General features: G+C 38.6%; 1 protein-coding gene across 4 annotated transcripts in view; it reads right to left on the reverse strand.

The window, feature by feature from the left end:
• The window catches only part of SH3KBP1 (SH3 domain containing kinase binding protein 1), a 231679-nt gene that overhangs the window by 179433 nt on the left and 38954 nt on the right, over positions 1-13292 (reverse strand). The window contains exon 1 of one of the 4 annotated variants that reach the window (XM_085323141.1): positions 10961-11200. The exons of the other annotated variants lie outside the window; for them this stretch is intronic. Coding sequence (XP_085179267.1) covers positions 10961-11047 — 87 coding nt within the window. The 5' untranslated portion in view covers positions 11048-11200. Of the gene's footprint in view, positions 1-10960; positions 11201-13292 lie in introns of those variants that run through there. 4 annotated transcript variants of the gene reach the window in all.

The following is a 13292-nucleotide window of genomic DNA, read 5'->3' on the forward strand; positions in this document are numbered from 1 at the left end:
TTTACTCAGTACAAATATATATTTTCTATCATTCTTATTTATCTAAGGCTGTATTTTAAAGTAAAAAATAAGTTCAACAACAAATTTGACCCAATTTTGTCCCTTTGAAACAAACTGCACCRCAACTGTTTTCCTTGAACAAATCACACAGCATCCAACTAGTATTCCCCATTATTGTAAACTATTTTGTATTGTAAATCCTGTTTTATCTAGTTATTATCATAACAAAGTTAAATTTTGGTAAAAATTCTGCATGACAAAATCTATTTGAAGTTTAAAAAGACAAAAGACAAAATCGTCCATTAATTTTTCTTATTTCTTGCACATGAGTCCATTTCTAGAAAACAGTCTTAGGACAAAGTAGTTTTAACTACTTTAAGATCCCAGATTTTGGAACAACACATACTTGGAGACATGTTTTACTACCATATGCCTTTAAATATTACTGCGGGTAGTCTTTATAACAGGAATATGCTTTTTGCTATGCAGATAAAAATCTGAATAATATGGTCAAAAAACAGTCACTTGAAAACAAAACCACAAGAGATTCAGTAATATTTTGTACAACCCCCACAGGTGTTATCCTCACTGACCATYCCAGAGCCTCTGTCCGACCCTAGAGCAAACCACACCACATTTGCTGGGTGTTCACAGCAAGGCTGCGGGCGCAAAGACAGACCTTCTCTCTCATGTGCCAGGGGGGCAGAAGCCCGGCACAGGAATTCAGACCCCGATCGAGCCTCTGTGCTCCCAATGGCCCTGTGCTCCTACTGCAGCAGCAGAAAGTCAGCAAAGAGGAAGTCAGGATGAGACTCAGGATGCAAGGAGGAGAAGAGTGAAAGGAAACATAGACCCAGGGGAAAGAAGGGAGAGACCTGGATGGGCTAAAAATGATGCCAGGCTACRAAGTGCTGAAGGCAGGAGCAGGGAAGGGGCAGTCATGCCTGACAAGGAAGGGAAGGTCAGGGAAGGACTGAAGCTTTCTTGTACAGAGAGCCAGGAAGAAGGGAAGGAAAACAACCTTCAACAAGATCAGGAATAACGGGAAGAGGCTGGAGCTAGGCAGGAGCCCTGTGGTAATTAGTCTTACCACATAACTAAAGACTAAACAAATATTACTGGTTCTGCGTAAAGTGACCTTTCCTGAAGTACTGCATATAGGTCTGAGCACCACTGAAAAGACTACACTTAGGAAGGTAAAGCAAAAGGCTACGAGGATGATCAGTTAAAAGCTGAAAGACTCTCGAAAGAGGAATTCAGAAGATCTTGGCCTGTTTGCTAGGTTGGAAATATATTCAACTGCTCTCTATAAATACATCAGAGGGGAAGGAATAATAAAACAACAGGAAGGAAAGGAACTATTTAATCAGGAATATAAATAATGAGAGTAAATGAGCCAAGATCAGTCAGCAATAATTTTAAGCTAAACAAGGGAGGATTTTATTTTTTAATATCATGAGATGAGCATCTCAAATAATCTTTGAAAAGAAGCAAAGAGAGCATTAAAAAAAGATACAAAACTCCCAAAGCCCTACCAAATTAACCAAAATCCTCCCTTTAAAAGAAATATGTATTTATATATACATACACCCAGCCATCACCCCTAAATCTCTTCAAACATAACCTGCAGAGGTGATGAGCACAGCCGCGACCAGCCGCGTTGTGCGGAGAGCAAGAGGCCTGTCCCCGGGAAGCCCTGCCCCTGGGGGGCTTGGGCAAAAGGGCTCCCTTCCTTCTCCACCTCCCACAGCCCGGAGCCACGGCCACGCTCCAGACGCGGGTCACGCGTGGCTCTTCCCTCGGCCTCATTGCCTTTCAGTCTGTTCATTCCCAGTGGCCACGGCCAAAAGCAGGGAGCTGGTAAATGACTGTTTACCRCGAGCCAGGCGCACAGAGACTAGGGCACTTCTTAACACCGTGCTCTAACAGCCGKAACGCTCTTTGAACACATCTGTCTATGTAACAGCTCCACAACCTAAGGAAACCRGCATTAACTGAATAATTTCTGCACTATAAAAATGTATGTTATTAAAAGATCTGTAAACTGATATAGCAAGAATTCTGGATTTATTCCGGAACCCAGTGTATGTCAAAAATAACACACGCACATTTCTTTGAAGATAGGTTTTGTTCTGATTTTCACTGCAGCATAATCATCATCCTACTCGCATTTAGAGCGGATCTACTCAGATTCAGGGGCRAAGTCCTATTTCCATTAAAGTCAATACAAATTATAATGTTCTTTTGAGTGGAGACTAGGATTTTATTCCAGACAAAAGATTTACCTTGTAACTACAGAATGCAATATTTAAACTCTCCTAATCTTTACATTCAGCAGAAAAGCTTGTATGATACGCCACAGCAGAAAACATTTCATTTTTATTTAATCAGCTTGGTTCCAAAATAAACAGACTTCCCTTTAAGCAAAATAGTCTTGAAATTAACCACCAGAAAATGTTTTTCACTGATTCATCATTTATTTGGTCTCCGCAACAGAGAATGTACACAAAACAACCAGTTAATTGTACGTTCCATTCAGTAGGTACTGGCACATTTCTGGTTAAAAAAAGGGCACAAAGCCATTCCACTGTTAAGTACGTATGTCATTCTGTGGGTAGCATAATACTTTCAGTTTGCACAATTATTTTCAAGAAATGTTCTTCATAGGACCTCTAATAAACAAATATTTAAATAGGAGTAAAAACTCCAGCTCTTCCAGCTTCCAACACAGGCAGACTTCAGCCCGCCCAGTCACTCCCTTCACCCTAGTTCTTGACTCACGGATATCCAGCATATTTTATGGTATTTACATATAATATAAAATACTTAAAGTTTGGGTTAATACGTACCACTTCTAATGCAGTCACCCATTAAAATTATTGTTTACAGGTGCCTTATAGCCCCAGAGGGCTTTACTCCGATCTTCATTTAAAATGAATCGATTCCTTCCTTCTGCAAAGACAAAATGTGACACACACACACACACACACACACACACACACACACCCCTTAACAGTTGTTTTGTCTGCCAGCATATACAGACACTCTGACAAAGGCTATTTCAGACTCATGTCCTTTGACTAAATCCCAGTTAGTCCTAGTTCCACTGGTCTGGAAGCCGTTCCAGTACACCGCTTCCAGAGATACTGAGCRTGGGCAAAGGCCAGCTGCACCCAAAAGGGCGTACGCCCTCCTTCACACTCCAGCCTCCACCTCCTTCACGAGCCTTACCACAACACGGCAATTAGTGTATGGGCTCCTGAAATTAAGTTCTCCAGGCCTCCCAAAATATGAAATCCTTCAAAATGTGCTGTATGATTTAATACCCCAGTAAGTGGCCTTTGGCATTTTCTGTCTCTCYTTCCCTACTTCCGCTAAAATATTCCCACACTAAAACACTAGACTTTGATCAAAACATCCCCAGTGGATGGACTGTTTTGTTTTGTTTTAAAATCAATACTTTTCAGTTGKTTTTTTTTTGTATTATTAACCAGTTTTTAGTAAAGTCTCTTCTTTTCACAAATGTAACAAATTCAATTTGAYATTCAGATGTTCAAATGTTCTGAAGGGCTCTTTCCCCCTGTAAAAGATGGGAAATATGTACTCAAATCTGTTAGCAAAACAGACTTTCCAACATCAATGAAATCAGTTTGCTATGATATGACCAAACAAACCTGCTTCTCTTCTAAAAACCACGGTTCATTTTAAAATACAGCTTGTGAGAAAGCTCCAAATCTGATCAGATTTGTCCCTGTCTGCATTGCCATTATCTCTTAATTGCTGCTTTTTAAGAAAGAAAAACATGTATATCATACAGGTAAATCCAATCATGCATCAGAACTCATTATTCCACTGCAGGTGACTGTGTAGGAGTGCAAGCCCTGATCCACAGTCCCTTAAAATAAAAATACCCATACATGCACATATATAACTCCCACAGAACAGGTGTGCAAAAGTGTTCTTTGTATAGGTATGTGATATAACATGAAGTAGCATTCAAGCATTCTATATCTTTTGCAATAAACATAAGATCATATTCYCATTTTTCATTGCAAGTTTGATTTAAACTCTGAGTTTAATGCTGATTGATGGCCCACACAGAGTACAAGCTAACCACTCTGAGTTTTCAGCAGCAGCCCCATGGAATAGTTTCTCTAGAACAGATGAKGAKGAGGAGGAGGAAGTGAGAAGAGGAAGAAACAAAGACGAGGAATGCACATGAGTYGTCAGTGTACAGCTCAAAACTCTCAGTGAGCTTGTACAAACTTTGAAACCAACCTCTAGTAACTAACGCATCCAAAACTACCATGCTGACAGGTCAAGTAAACACCACGGTCACTGCTCATCGCCACCCCACACAGCTTCCCCTCAAGCCCCAAAAACCACYAGGTCTGGCCAACAGCTCCAAATAAGGCACCAAAAGGGCCCAAGGGCTCCAAGCGCTCCTTCTCTCTGCTTATCACAGCAGTTGCAGCACCTTCAGTTTACGAASGCTGGCCTGGATACCCACAGGGAGGTAGGCGATGTCCATTCAGACCCAGTTGTTTGTAAGAAGTTATTACAATATTAAAAATTTAAGCCAGGAAATAAAAATATTTTTCATCATGTAGCTTACAGTAAAGTTGCTTACTAATAAATTTGCCATGAAAAAATTTTAGGATTCTCTATACTTTAGTAAAAGCAGAGAAATGAGGAATAAGGGCCATTCACTGTTACTAAGGCAACCCTTCACTTGTAGCTAGAAGTTCACCTTTCATAAATTCTGTTTTATGTTTTCTTTCCTAACATACCAAGAATTCTATTCAAGTCTGATCACAAGCCTGCTTTAGACTGTACATGTAAACACACAAATGCCGAATCCTTCAGATGCTCAAATCAGCCCACAGCAATTAGATCCCTATCCTACAAACCTAAAATCTATAGTATTTTCCCTATATCCAAAGGGGAAAATGCATTCCTCTTGCAGGAACTGCATTCATTAGCTGTAAATTACAGTGGTTATAACAGTCTAGCAAGGAGAGTCATACACAGATGACTCTCACAGATAGCACATGTAACTATTTTACCAAGATGCTCGTACAGCTTAAATCGTCATGCTTACATTTACTATATGAAGTGGTTAGCCTACAGAATAAAACCATTCAAAGGCATTTCTTACAGTAAATTCTAACCCCAAAGACCAACAGTCTCAAGTATAGTTACCTAATAGACATAAATGTCAGATTCTTTGTGGGTTTCTGGGAGACATTTACAGATTACCTTTCCATTTCCTCTTCTCTCTTGCTTCCATCATTGCAGTCATTAAACAGAACTGGCATTCAAAGCCTGCCAGTGGGCAAAACCATATTGATTTCTACTCTTGTTTTCCATGTGTTCTTCATTCTCCTGAATCTTTAGCACCTCTTTAATTCACCTATACATTGATTTTTTTTTCTTGGTTGGTTTTTATTTGAATAAATTAAAAGAAAGTTAATTTCATTCACACCAAAGGATGAGATCACAGGGCTAGACTGCTGACAATTATTTTAAAACAATCAAACATCCACACAGGGACGCGCTTGTACACAGCTGTAGTTTGAAACAAAATACTGCCTGGCTCCTATCTGGACCCTCGTGATTGCAGTGATGATATCAAAGGCTTACATCACATGGAAAAGAGCAAACACCTTTCGAACAATTTCACAGAGTGAAGAGAGATCCTATCTTAGTCCCAAACCTGAACAGTTATTTACCGTGTTTCAGTGCTCTAAAAAATGTGACTTTTAACAACAAATGTATCAAAAAACATTATTCATAAATCTTATCTATCAATTGTAAGCTGTAGTGCTCCCATCCGTTCCAAGATAYGGCCTCTCCAGCTGTCTCCTATCGCTCCCCATTAGCCTCAGGAGCTCAGCTCTAGCCCCAATTAGCTTTCTGCAGCACTGCAGAGGGTGGGGGGAGAATGACTCGTTTGTCTCTTCTCTAGTCTCTGAAGATCAACTTCAGCTTGAACTTGAACAACAAAATGGTCATTTTAAAAACAAGATGCAGACACCTCTTCTCTAACTCCTCCAGCTGGCACTCAGGAGAGCCCAACAGAGTGGCAGAGAAAGAAGCAAGCAACTGTTCTTGTTTCTTGACCACAGGTTAGTGCAGCCAGACTGGGGGAGAAACTGTGCCAGGTTCATTCGAGATCTCCAAGATCCTGAAAGCACTACGTCTACCTAAGCACAGTTGATAACACTTTGAAATCTTCTCTGGCACACCCTGTGAAAGGAAGATTTATGAGTATTTGAAGATTTGCACATCCTTGTAACTTCTTCTGTGCAACTCAGTTCAAAAGAAGAAGAAAAGGGTAAACAAATGGCTTCCAGGGTTCATAACATTTCTTATATGCTGTTAGTCAAAGGCAAATTCACAAACCACAGAAGCAGCATACAGCTTCCAAAAYTATGCATTTCAAGATATTTTCCTCACAGCTAGCTTTAAAGAGTTTAAGAACAAGGAAGAAAAAAAGATCACAATACTTAATTATTTGTAGTGTTCCCGTGTTCTAGCAAATCACAAAAGAGAGGATATTTTACTTCAGTGACCTCTTCTAGCTAGTGCAGTCAGGTCCACAGGCTTCTCTGAGTTTACCTCATCTTCTCCCTTTATCCTAGGAATAGAGAACTTTATTCTTGGTTTCTGAGTTGGCTTATGATGATAAGCATGACCTGAAACTACAGCTTCCAGTTTAGGACCATAATATTATGGACAAAAAAGCCTCCTTCATAATTTGGTTTGAAATCTTGATCTGGAAACGTAATGCTGTGGGATGGCTGAACTACAAGGACTGCTTCCTTGTCCTGATAGAGACATATCCATTAGAGAATGCACTAGTCCAATCATGCTAATGATTATTTTCCTTAAAGTGCAGATGTGACCCCATACAAGCAGTAGTGCTGTGAAGGGCTTAGACAAGTCCCCAGGCAGCTGGACAGAGTCACTGCAGCGTTCACCCATCAGGACATGCAGGAACTGGTKGGTGCCTGAGGTCGCCACTCCTTCCTTTGAAGCAAATTCCCAATGCTACTCTGAAGATTGAAACACGTTCAGACCCAGCAAATGCAGGCTAATGACAGAGCAACTGCTACTGTTCTGCTGCTGTGACAAATTTAATAAAAACTAACATAATTGGAGGAAGTGAAAAAAACTCAGGCTCACCATTAAAAAAACACCACCGCCACAAAACCAGATTCCTGCTACATACCAATGTTGTGTTCCTGCTCATACACACACACAACTGCTGTGGCACTCAAGTAGAATTTTATTTACAAAGTATAACAAATCCCCAATGTCTCTGAATGCAAAAATTCAGAAAACCTTTCTTAAGAAATAAAAAAAGGAAAAAAGTGTGAGAATGAGCGATAATTATATGTTTAAAGATTTTACTATAATTTTAGGAATTAATGAAAGGAAGTTTAACTAACACTTCCTCTCATCTCTAATGCTGGTAAAATAAATTCTTGAAGCATAAAACATTGTAAGTCCATTAATCGAGACAAACATTCCCTGAGATACGTACTGCATAATTGCTGTAGTGGAAGTTATATCAGTAACTAATCAAACTTATGCCTTAGGCTTTAGTGATGTTAATTCATCTATTCCAGATTTACTGTGCTTTTTAAAAAGCAAGCAGATCACTTTCTTCATCATCTTTATCATAATTTAAAAATAACATATTTGATTAACTAAAAATCACTTAAAGCAGAAACATACTAGCAAGGAAATGTGTTTCATATGACAAGCTATCATATCCAAGTAAACACGGTAAAGGAAAGTTCTGCATCCCGCCTGAGTGGGAAAAATTCCTCTGTCTTCCCTTACAAGAAATGAAAAAAACAGGGAAAAGAGCTTTGCTGTCTGCAGAAGGCACCTTCTAAGAATTCCTACAGAAAACGAGACACTTATCCTAGAGGAACATAATCATACTGTATGGTGAATCTTACCATTCCCAAAGTTACCAGCTTTCACTGCACTCTTTGAGCTGTAAAACAGTCCTGCATGTTAGGCACTTGTGACAGTACACTACAGCAAAGGTTAGCTCTTCCCATTTCACTGGAATAGCTATAAAACTGATGCAAGAGCTTCAGTAAAACCACAGCAGCCTTTACCTCACTCTTGCTACTTCGGTCAGCATCTTCGTAACAGAAGGCAGTCAGATTTCTTTCCATGCTTCTCGTTACAAAATTAGCAAGAAGGTAGCAAAATGACCAGAGACTTTTTCTTTTTAATTGCAGCAGAATTCACTAAGACTAGTAGCATATTTTTCTTTCATTAAAGAGCTCTAGCTTGTCCACAAGCTCCACAAAGCTAATACCGTAGACCCTCTGATCATATTGTCTTCATGATCATTTTAAGGACACACTATTCACACAAGCAAGTCRTCGTTTTAACCATTCATATTTTACMAAAAAAAAAAAAAATCTGAAACTCAAATTGTAAACGTAGTGTCCTCAACGGGATTTGTTTTTGGCACACTATTCTCAAAACAAACAGCTAGCTGTTATTTCTCCTTGCATCAGATCATGCCTTAATTTATACAAACACCGTGCAAGCAGTCCAAGTTCACAATGAATGAAATTGCTGTTTGCCATTTGCACTAGTAGTGTTATACTACAGAATATTTAGTTTTGTTTAGCATCTTTCGTGCTTAAAGTGCTACCGAACAGTAAGCCAAACTGGTTAAATGCTCATGTCAGAAAAGCCACTATTGCAGCCATTAAACAGCTAGCAAAAGCTCAGACTGAATGTCCTTCTTGAATGTTCAGATTTATTTTACTGTAAGCAGGTATTAGAGGTATGAGTAAGCTTTTTAGAGGCAAATTACATAAATATATCAATAATTTCATATAATGCAATCATTAATTTGAGATTAACAGGATAGTCAAGAGAAAGAGAGGTTTACATTAACACAGGCTTACTTCACAGGTGTTCAGTCCTTAACATGCACAGAGTATTAGGAGCCCTAAGGCCAGAAGCATAATTCAGTGGCGGAATGAAGGAGCATGCTATGTTGCTCTGATGCAGAGATTCATCATCTTGAACAAGAAGCACCTCCACAGGTTTGGAGARAGCCCTGTGCAGTGATGCTTATCCAAAACAGCAGTCATAATGAACCCTGATTTTTAGAGGCAAACAAGGGGGAGGATATAAAGAGCACTGTTGCCACAGAGAGGGAATGAGAACTCAGAAAGACACTCAGCCTTCGCAAAGGTGATAGATGCAAGGATTATTAAACAATTATAATTTATTCTTATTAGTGCAATTTAAAAGGGTGAGATTTTAAGAAAGAAAAAGACAAATAAATAGACCCTATACATRTGCCATTTTAATTCACAGCACTGGTCCATGCAGTTTGCAGTATATTCTGCTGTTGTTCAGTGAACACAAGAGAAGTCACAGTAAGGTCTGGAGAGGGATWAGAACGCACACATACACAGCCATACATTCAAATTTCAATGCAAAAAAACATAACTTGAAGAATATGCATTTTATTACTGGAAATATGCATTGCAAGCCAAAGGGAGCCATATAATTGACTTCACGAGCTTTGGATCAAGCCCATGACACTAATACTATAAACCACTAGTAATAAAAGATTTCATGAAACAAAGATACACAAATCAATTGTCACATGTAAAATACCAACAGCCAAGTGAATAAATGTGAAAAACAAAGTCAAAAGGACTAATTTTGATTACACAGTTGACTGCAATTTTAAAGGAGGCTAGCCAACAGAAATCAATATAAAGTCACCCTGGCAACTTTGAAGATGACTACAGGACAAAACCTTACAAACATGTYTTTCTTTGCCAGAAGAGATTGTCACAGAATACATTCTTTTAACCAGAGATCTCTTCACTGCTTGTGTGAAACCTTGTTATCCTATGTGCAAATAGATGTAGGCCTACTGGATGGCTCCTAGGAGCCATTCTGCTTACTCTTGCATTTCTGTCTCACACACTTTGCCACYCTGCCTTACTACTAACTGTTTGTAAAATATGTGAAGTAGTGCTGTTTTACAGACACTGCTTATAGTCTGCTGAGAAAGGCACAGAGGCATGTGTGTTAACAAGTGCAGCGATTGAGGAAGAGGAGGCAAAAGCCCCACCAAACAAACAAACAAAAAGAGAAAATAAAAAAGCAAAAAGGAAGCATAGAGATATGTTGAGTCTGMACATTCCATTAATCTCCTCCAGACTACTGTCATCTTACTGTTTTGTTTTTATTTTTTTACAGCACTAACGTTTTAGCAGCATGTTATCCTGGGCTATGGTGCCCTGTACAAGGGTTTTATGCCTGATTCACAGCTTATTCCCCACTCCTTTTCAATTATCCTTTTCAAATTCAGTGTTTGTTAGTAATTCAGTATAAATCTTAACACTGCATGCTGTTCTTTTTCAGGTCTTTCCTTTTCTTCCTCTTACCTATTTTAACAGCAGCCATCAGTTTTACCTCTTTAGAACTGCATGTCCTAGTCATTAGGATCTTCTTCTTGAACCTCTCTGCCAGAATGTCAATATTCTTCTATTTTTCTGACTTAAATCTAATACCAGCTTTTTGCAAGTTTGCCCTAGATTTACAAATCTAAGCAGCAAATATTTGATTTCCAAAATGTTATCTACATCATATTCTATCTTGACCATGTCTCTGCCAATTTCCTTTTAAGTTAYGGACAAAAGTCTACAGCAAGATGTAAATGATGCTCTCATTTCAGCCAAAGAGGACTGGATATGAGGGAAGAATTTGCCTCAGATGTATAAAAATATATCACAACTGACTCAGAGAGCTATTGCCTKGGTCACAATGTATTATAAAGGTTTATTCTTATTAGATAGTTACTGCTTTCTATACACCCCTTGCAAGGGTACAACACATTTAGAATATGGTTGCTGAAAATAAATTTGACTTCAAAACCGAATAGGCTACTCACATGCTTTAATCGGAAAAGATCTTGCTGATATAAAGGTCCTATCCTAGCAGAGCTCTCCATGAATGACAAAAGCAGAGTGTGATTCATTTGGCAGCCAAATTATTCTAATCATTCCACAACGGCRTTTAAAGCGCCATAGACATCACAATTTTTATCTTCCACAATCATTTTTCCCTCCCCTTTTACTCAGTCAGTTTTCACTATATATTTAAATCCTTCTTTCCTCTTGTTACAGTTTGGGAATTCTCTGACTGCAAGAACAAGGGGTCTCATAACAGAAGGTTATAATTAGCAGAAGAGAGGGTTGTACAGAAAAGATGGCTCTGTGGTAACYGTGAAATGGAGGCTATTTAAGGTAACTGAAAACCCTGGTGCTCACTTCAGTGTATGACTTCCTCAACAGAATTCATTCCAGCCTGCATCCTGCTTACCAGACAGCATGCAGATGGTTCACTGGCTGACAGATCCAGTCCACAAATTGAAAAACACACAGAGTCTATGCCGGTACAAAGTAATTCTGGAGAAAAGATCAAAATGCAACTGTAGTAACTAATGACACAAGAGCAATCTGATGACAAGGACAAATCTGAAAGAATCATGACTGTACAGCTGAGAGAACTTTATAATGAGACAAATTCCAGTGAAAGTAATACAGATTCAGACCAGTTACAAAAAGATATTAAAARTCATCACATATATTGCACAAGTAAAATGCCAATTATGCTTCACATACAGTTTTGAGTCCATCTGATAACAACAGGACCACACACAGGTTACTGAAAATGAGAAGAAATATTGGATGGATAAAGGAGCATCAAAAAGTCAATACACAAAGCAATAGTGTAGCTTCATCTGGAATACTGTATATCATTATCAACTATGTCTGTTCAGAACATGAACATGTGCTTGGGAACAAAAGAGAGAGAAAGGCTACCAGTATTCTCTGCAGAACGAGAGCCTACCCTACAGCAATATTGCAAGCAAAGAAAACTTCTTTAATGGCTCTTTAACAACAAGGAAGATGGACAAATAACATGGGGAGAGAGGAGAAATAAAATAAAATAAAATAAAATAAAATAAAATAAAATAAAATAAAATAAAATAAAATTAAATTAAATTAAATTAAAATAGAACTATCTAAACCAGCAAAAGAACCCAAGAGCAAGTGACAAAAACTGGCCATTAATAAATTTAGCCTAAAGTGTAAAGGAATGTTTCTAGTCATCAGAACAAAGAGGTTCTCAAGCAGCATTCACTGGGCATAATAGCAACGATATTACGACTTTTTTCAATATGTTGCTTGATAATTTATGATATATGGCTTGCAAGAGTAAAAGGACTAGACCTAACAACCCAGGTGATGTTTTCTAAACTCATCTTATGCTCTTGCTTTCTCACTCAAATAAATCAATATATATATACATACACATATGCTCATGTTTAGAAGACATTTTTTTTTCCTTCTGAGCGATCTGAAGCTACTTGGGGTTCCATCTCTACTTCTCATGGTTAACATTCTGATACTTGTACATTCCTGGATACAAAATTTTTCAGCATTGCCTTTCAAGCACTCTCCTCCATTGTTTCTTTACATTGGACAAGGCTTGAATCCATACTTTTGTCTTTCAAATAACCACTATACTCTCCTCTACCTAGCTGCTGATCTTCATGCAGTGTTTTTTGTGGTTTGTAATAAGCTAACATCTCATCTCCTCACAATTAAAGGTAGCTTCAGAAGTTGTAGGACATAGGGAGAAAGAAGAAGGGAGGGAAAGGGACATGCATGACTGCATAGTTCACAGGAAGCTAGGATAAAAAACAACGAAAATCATATAATTCCATTCAGCCTATTCAAGTACTTCAAGARTTGTAATCTTACAATGTTGCCAAAACCTTTCTTTTCTCTATTCTTGCCATAAGTGTGCAAGCGTGGGGAAGGCATCATGTTTTTAACTGGAGTGTGAAAAGTGCTGCCCATTGAAAGGAAAAAAAMCCCCACAGTTATAATTAGAGATGGAAATCAAAACCAACACTTCACTTGACTGATTTTACAGAAAAGGCACCTCTTCACAAGATATACTCTCTAGGTGGGCGCAGAGTCTCATCCTGCCTCTTTCAGYTAATGCTGCAGTTGACTACTCTACACACTCCAGTTAAGTACTCTGTAATTAAGGGATCCATATAGAGTTAAACTACATCCAAAGAACAAATCATTTTCACAGAAACACAGAACAGTTGGAGGGCACCTCTGCAGGTCACCTCATCCGATCCCCCTACTCAAAGCTGCATCACCTAGAGCAGGTTGCTCAGGACATTGTCCAGCTGGGTTCTG

Source organism: Rhea americana, unplaced genomic scaffold (assembly GCF_003343005.1).
Source record: "Rhea americana isolate MKP2758 unplaced genomic scaffold, rheAme1 scaffold_82, whole genome shotgun sequence".
In the NCBI taxonomy this organism is placed as follows: domain Eukaryota; kingdom Metazoa; phylum Chordata; class Aves; order Rheiformes; family Rheidae; genus Rhea; species Rhea americana.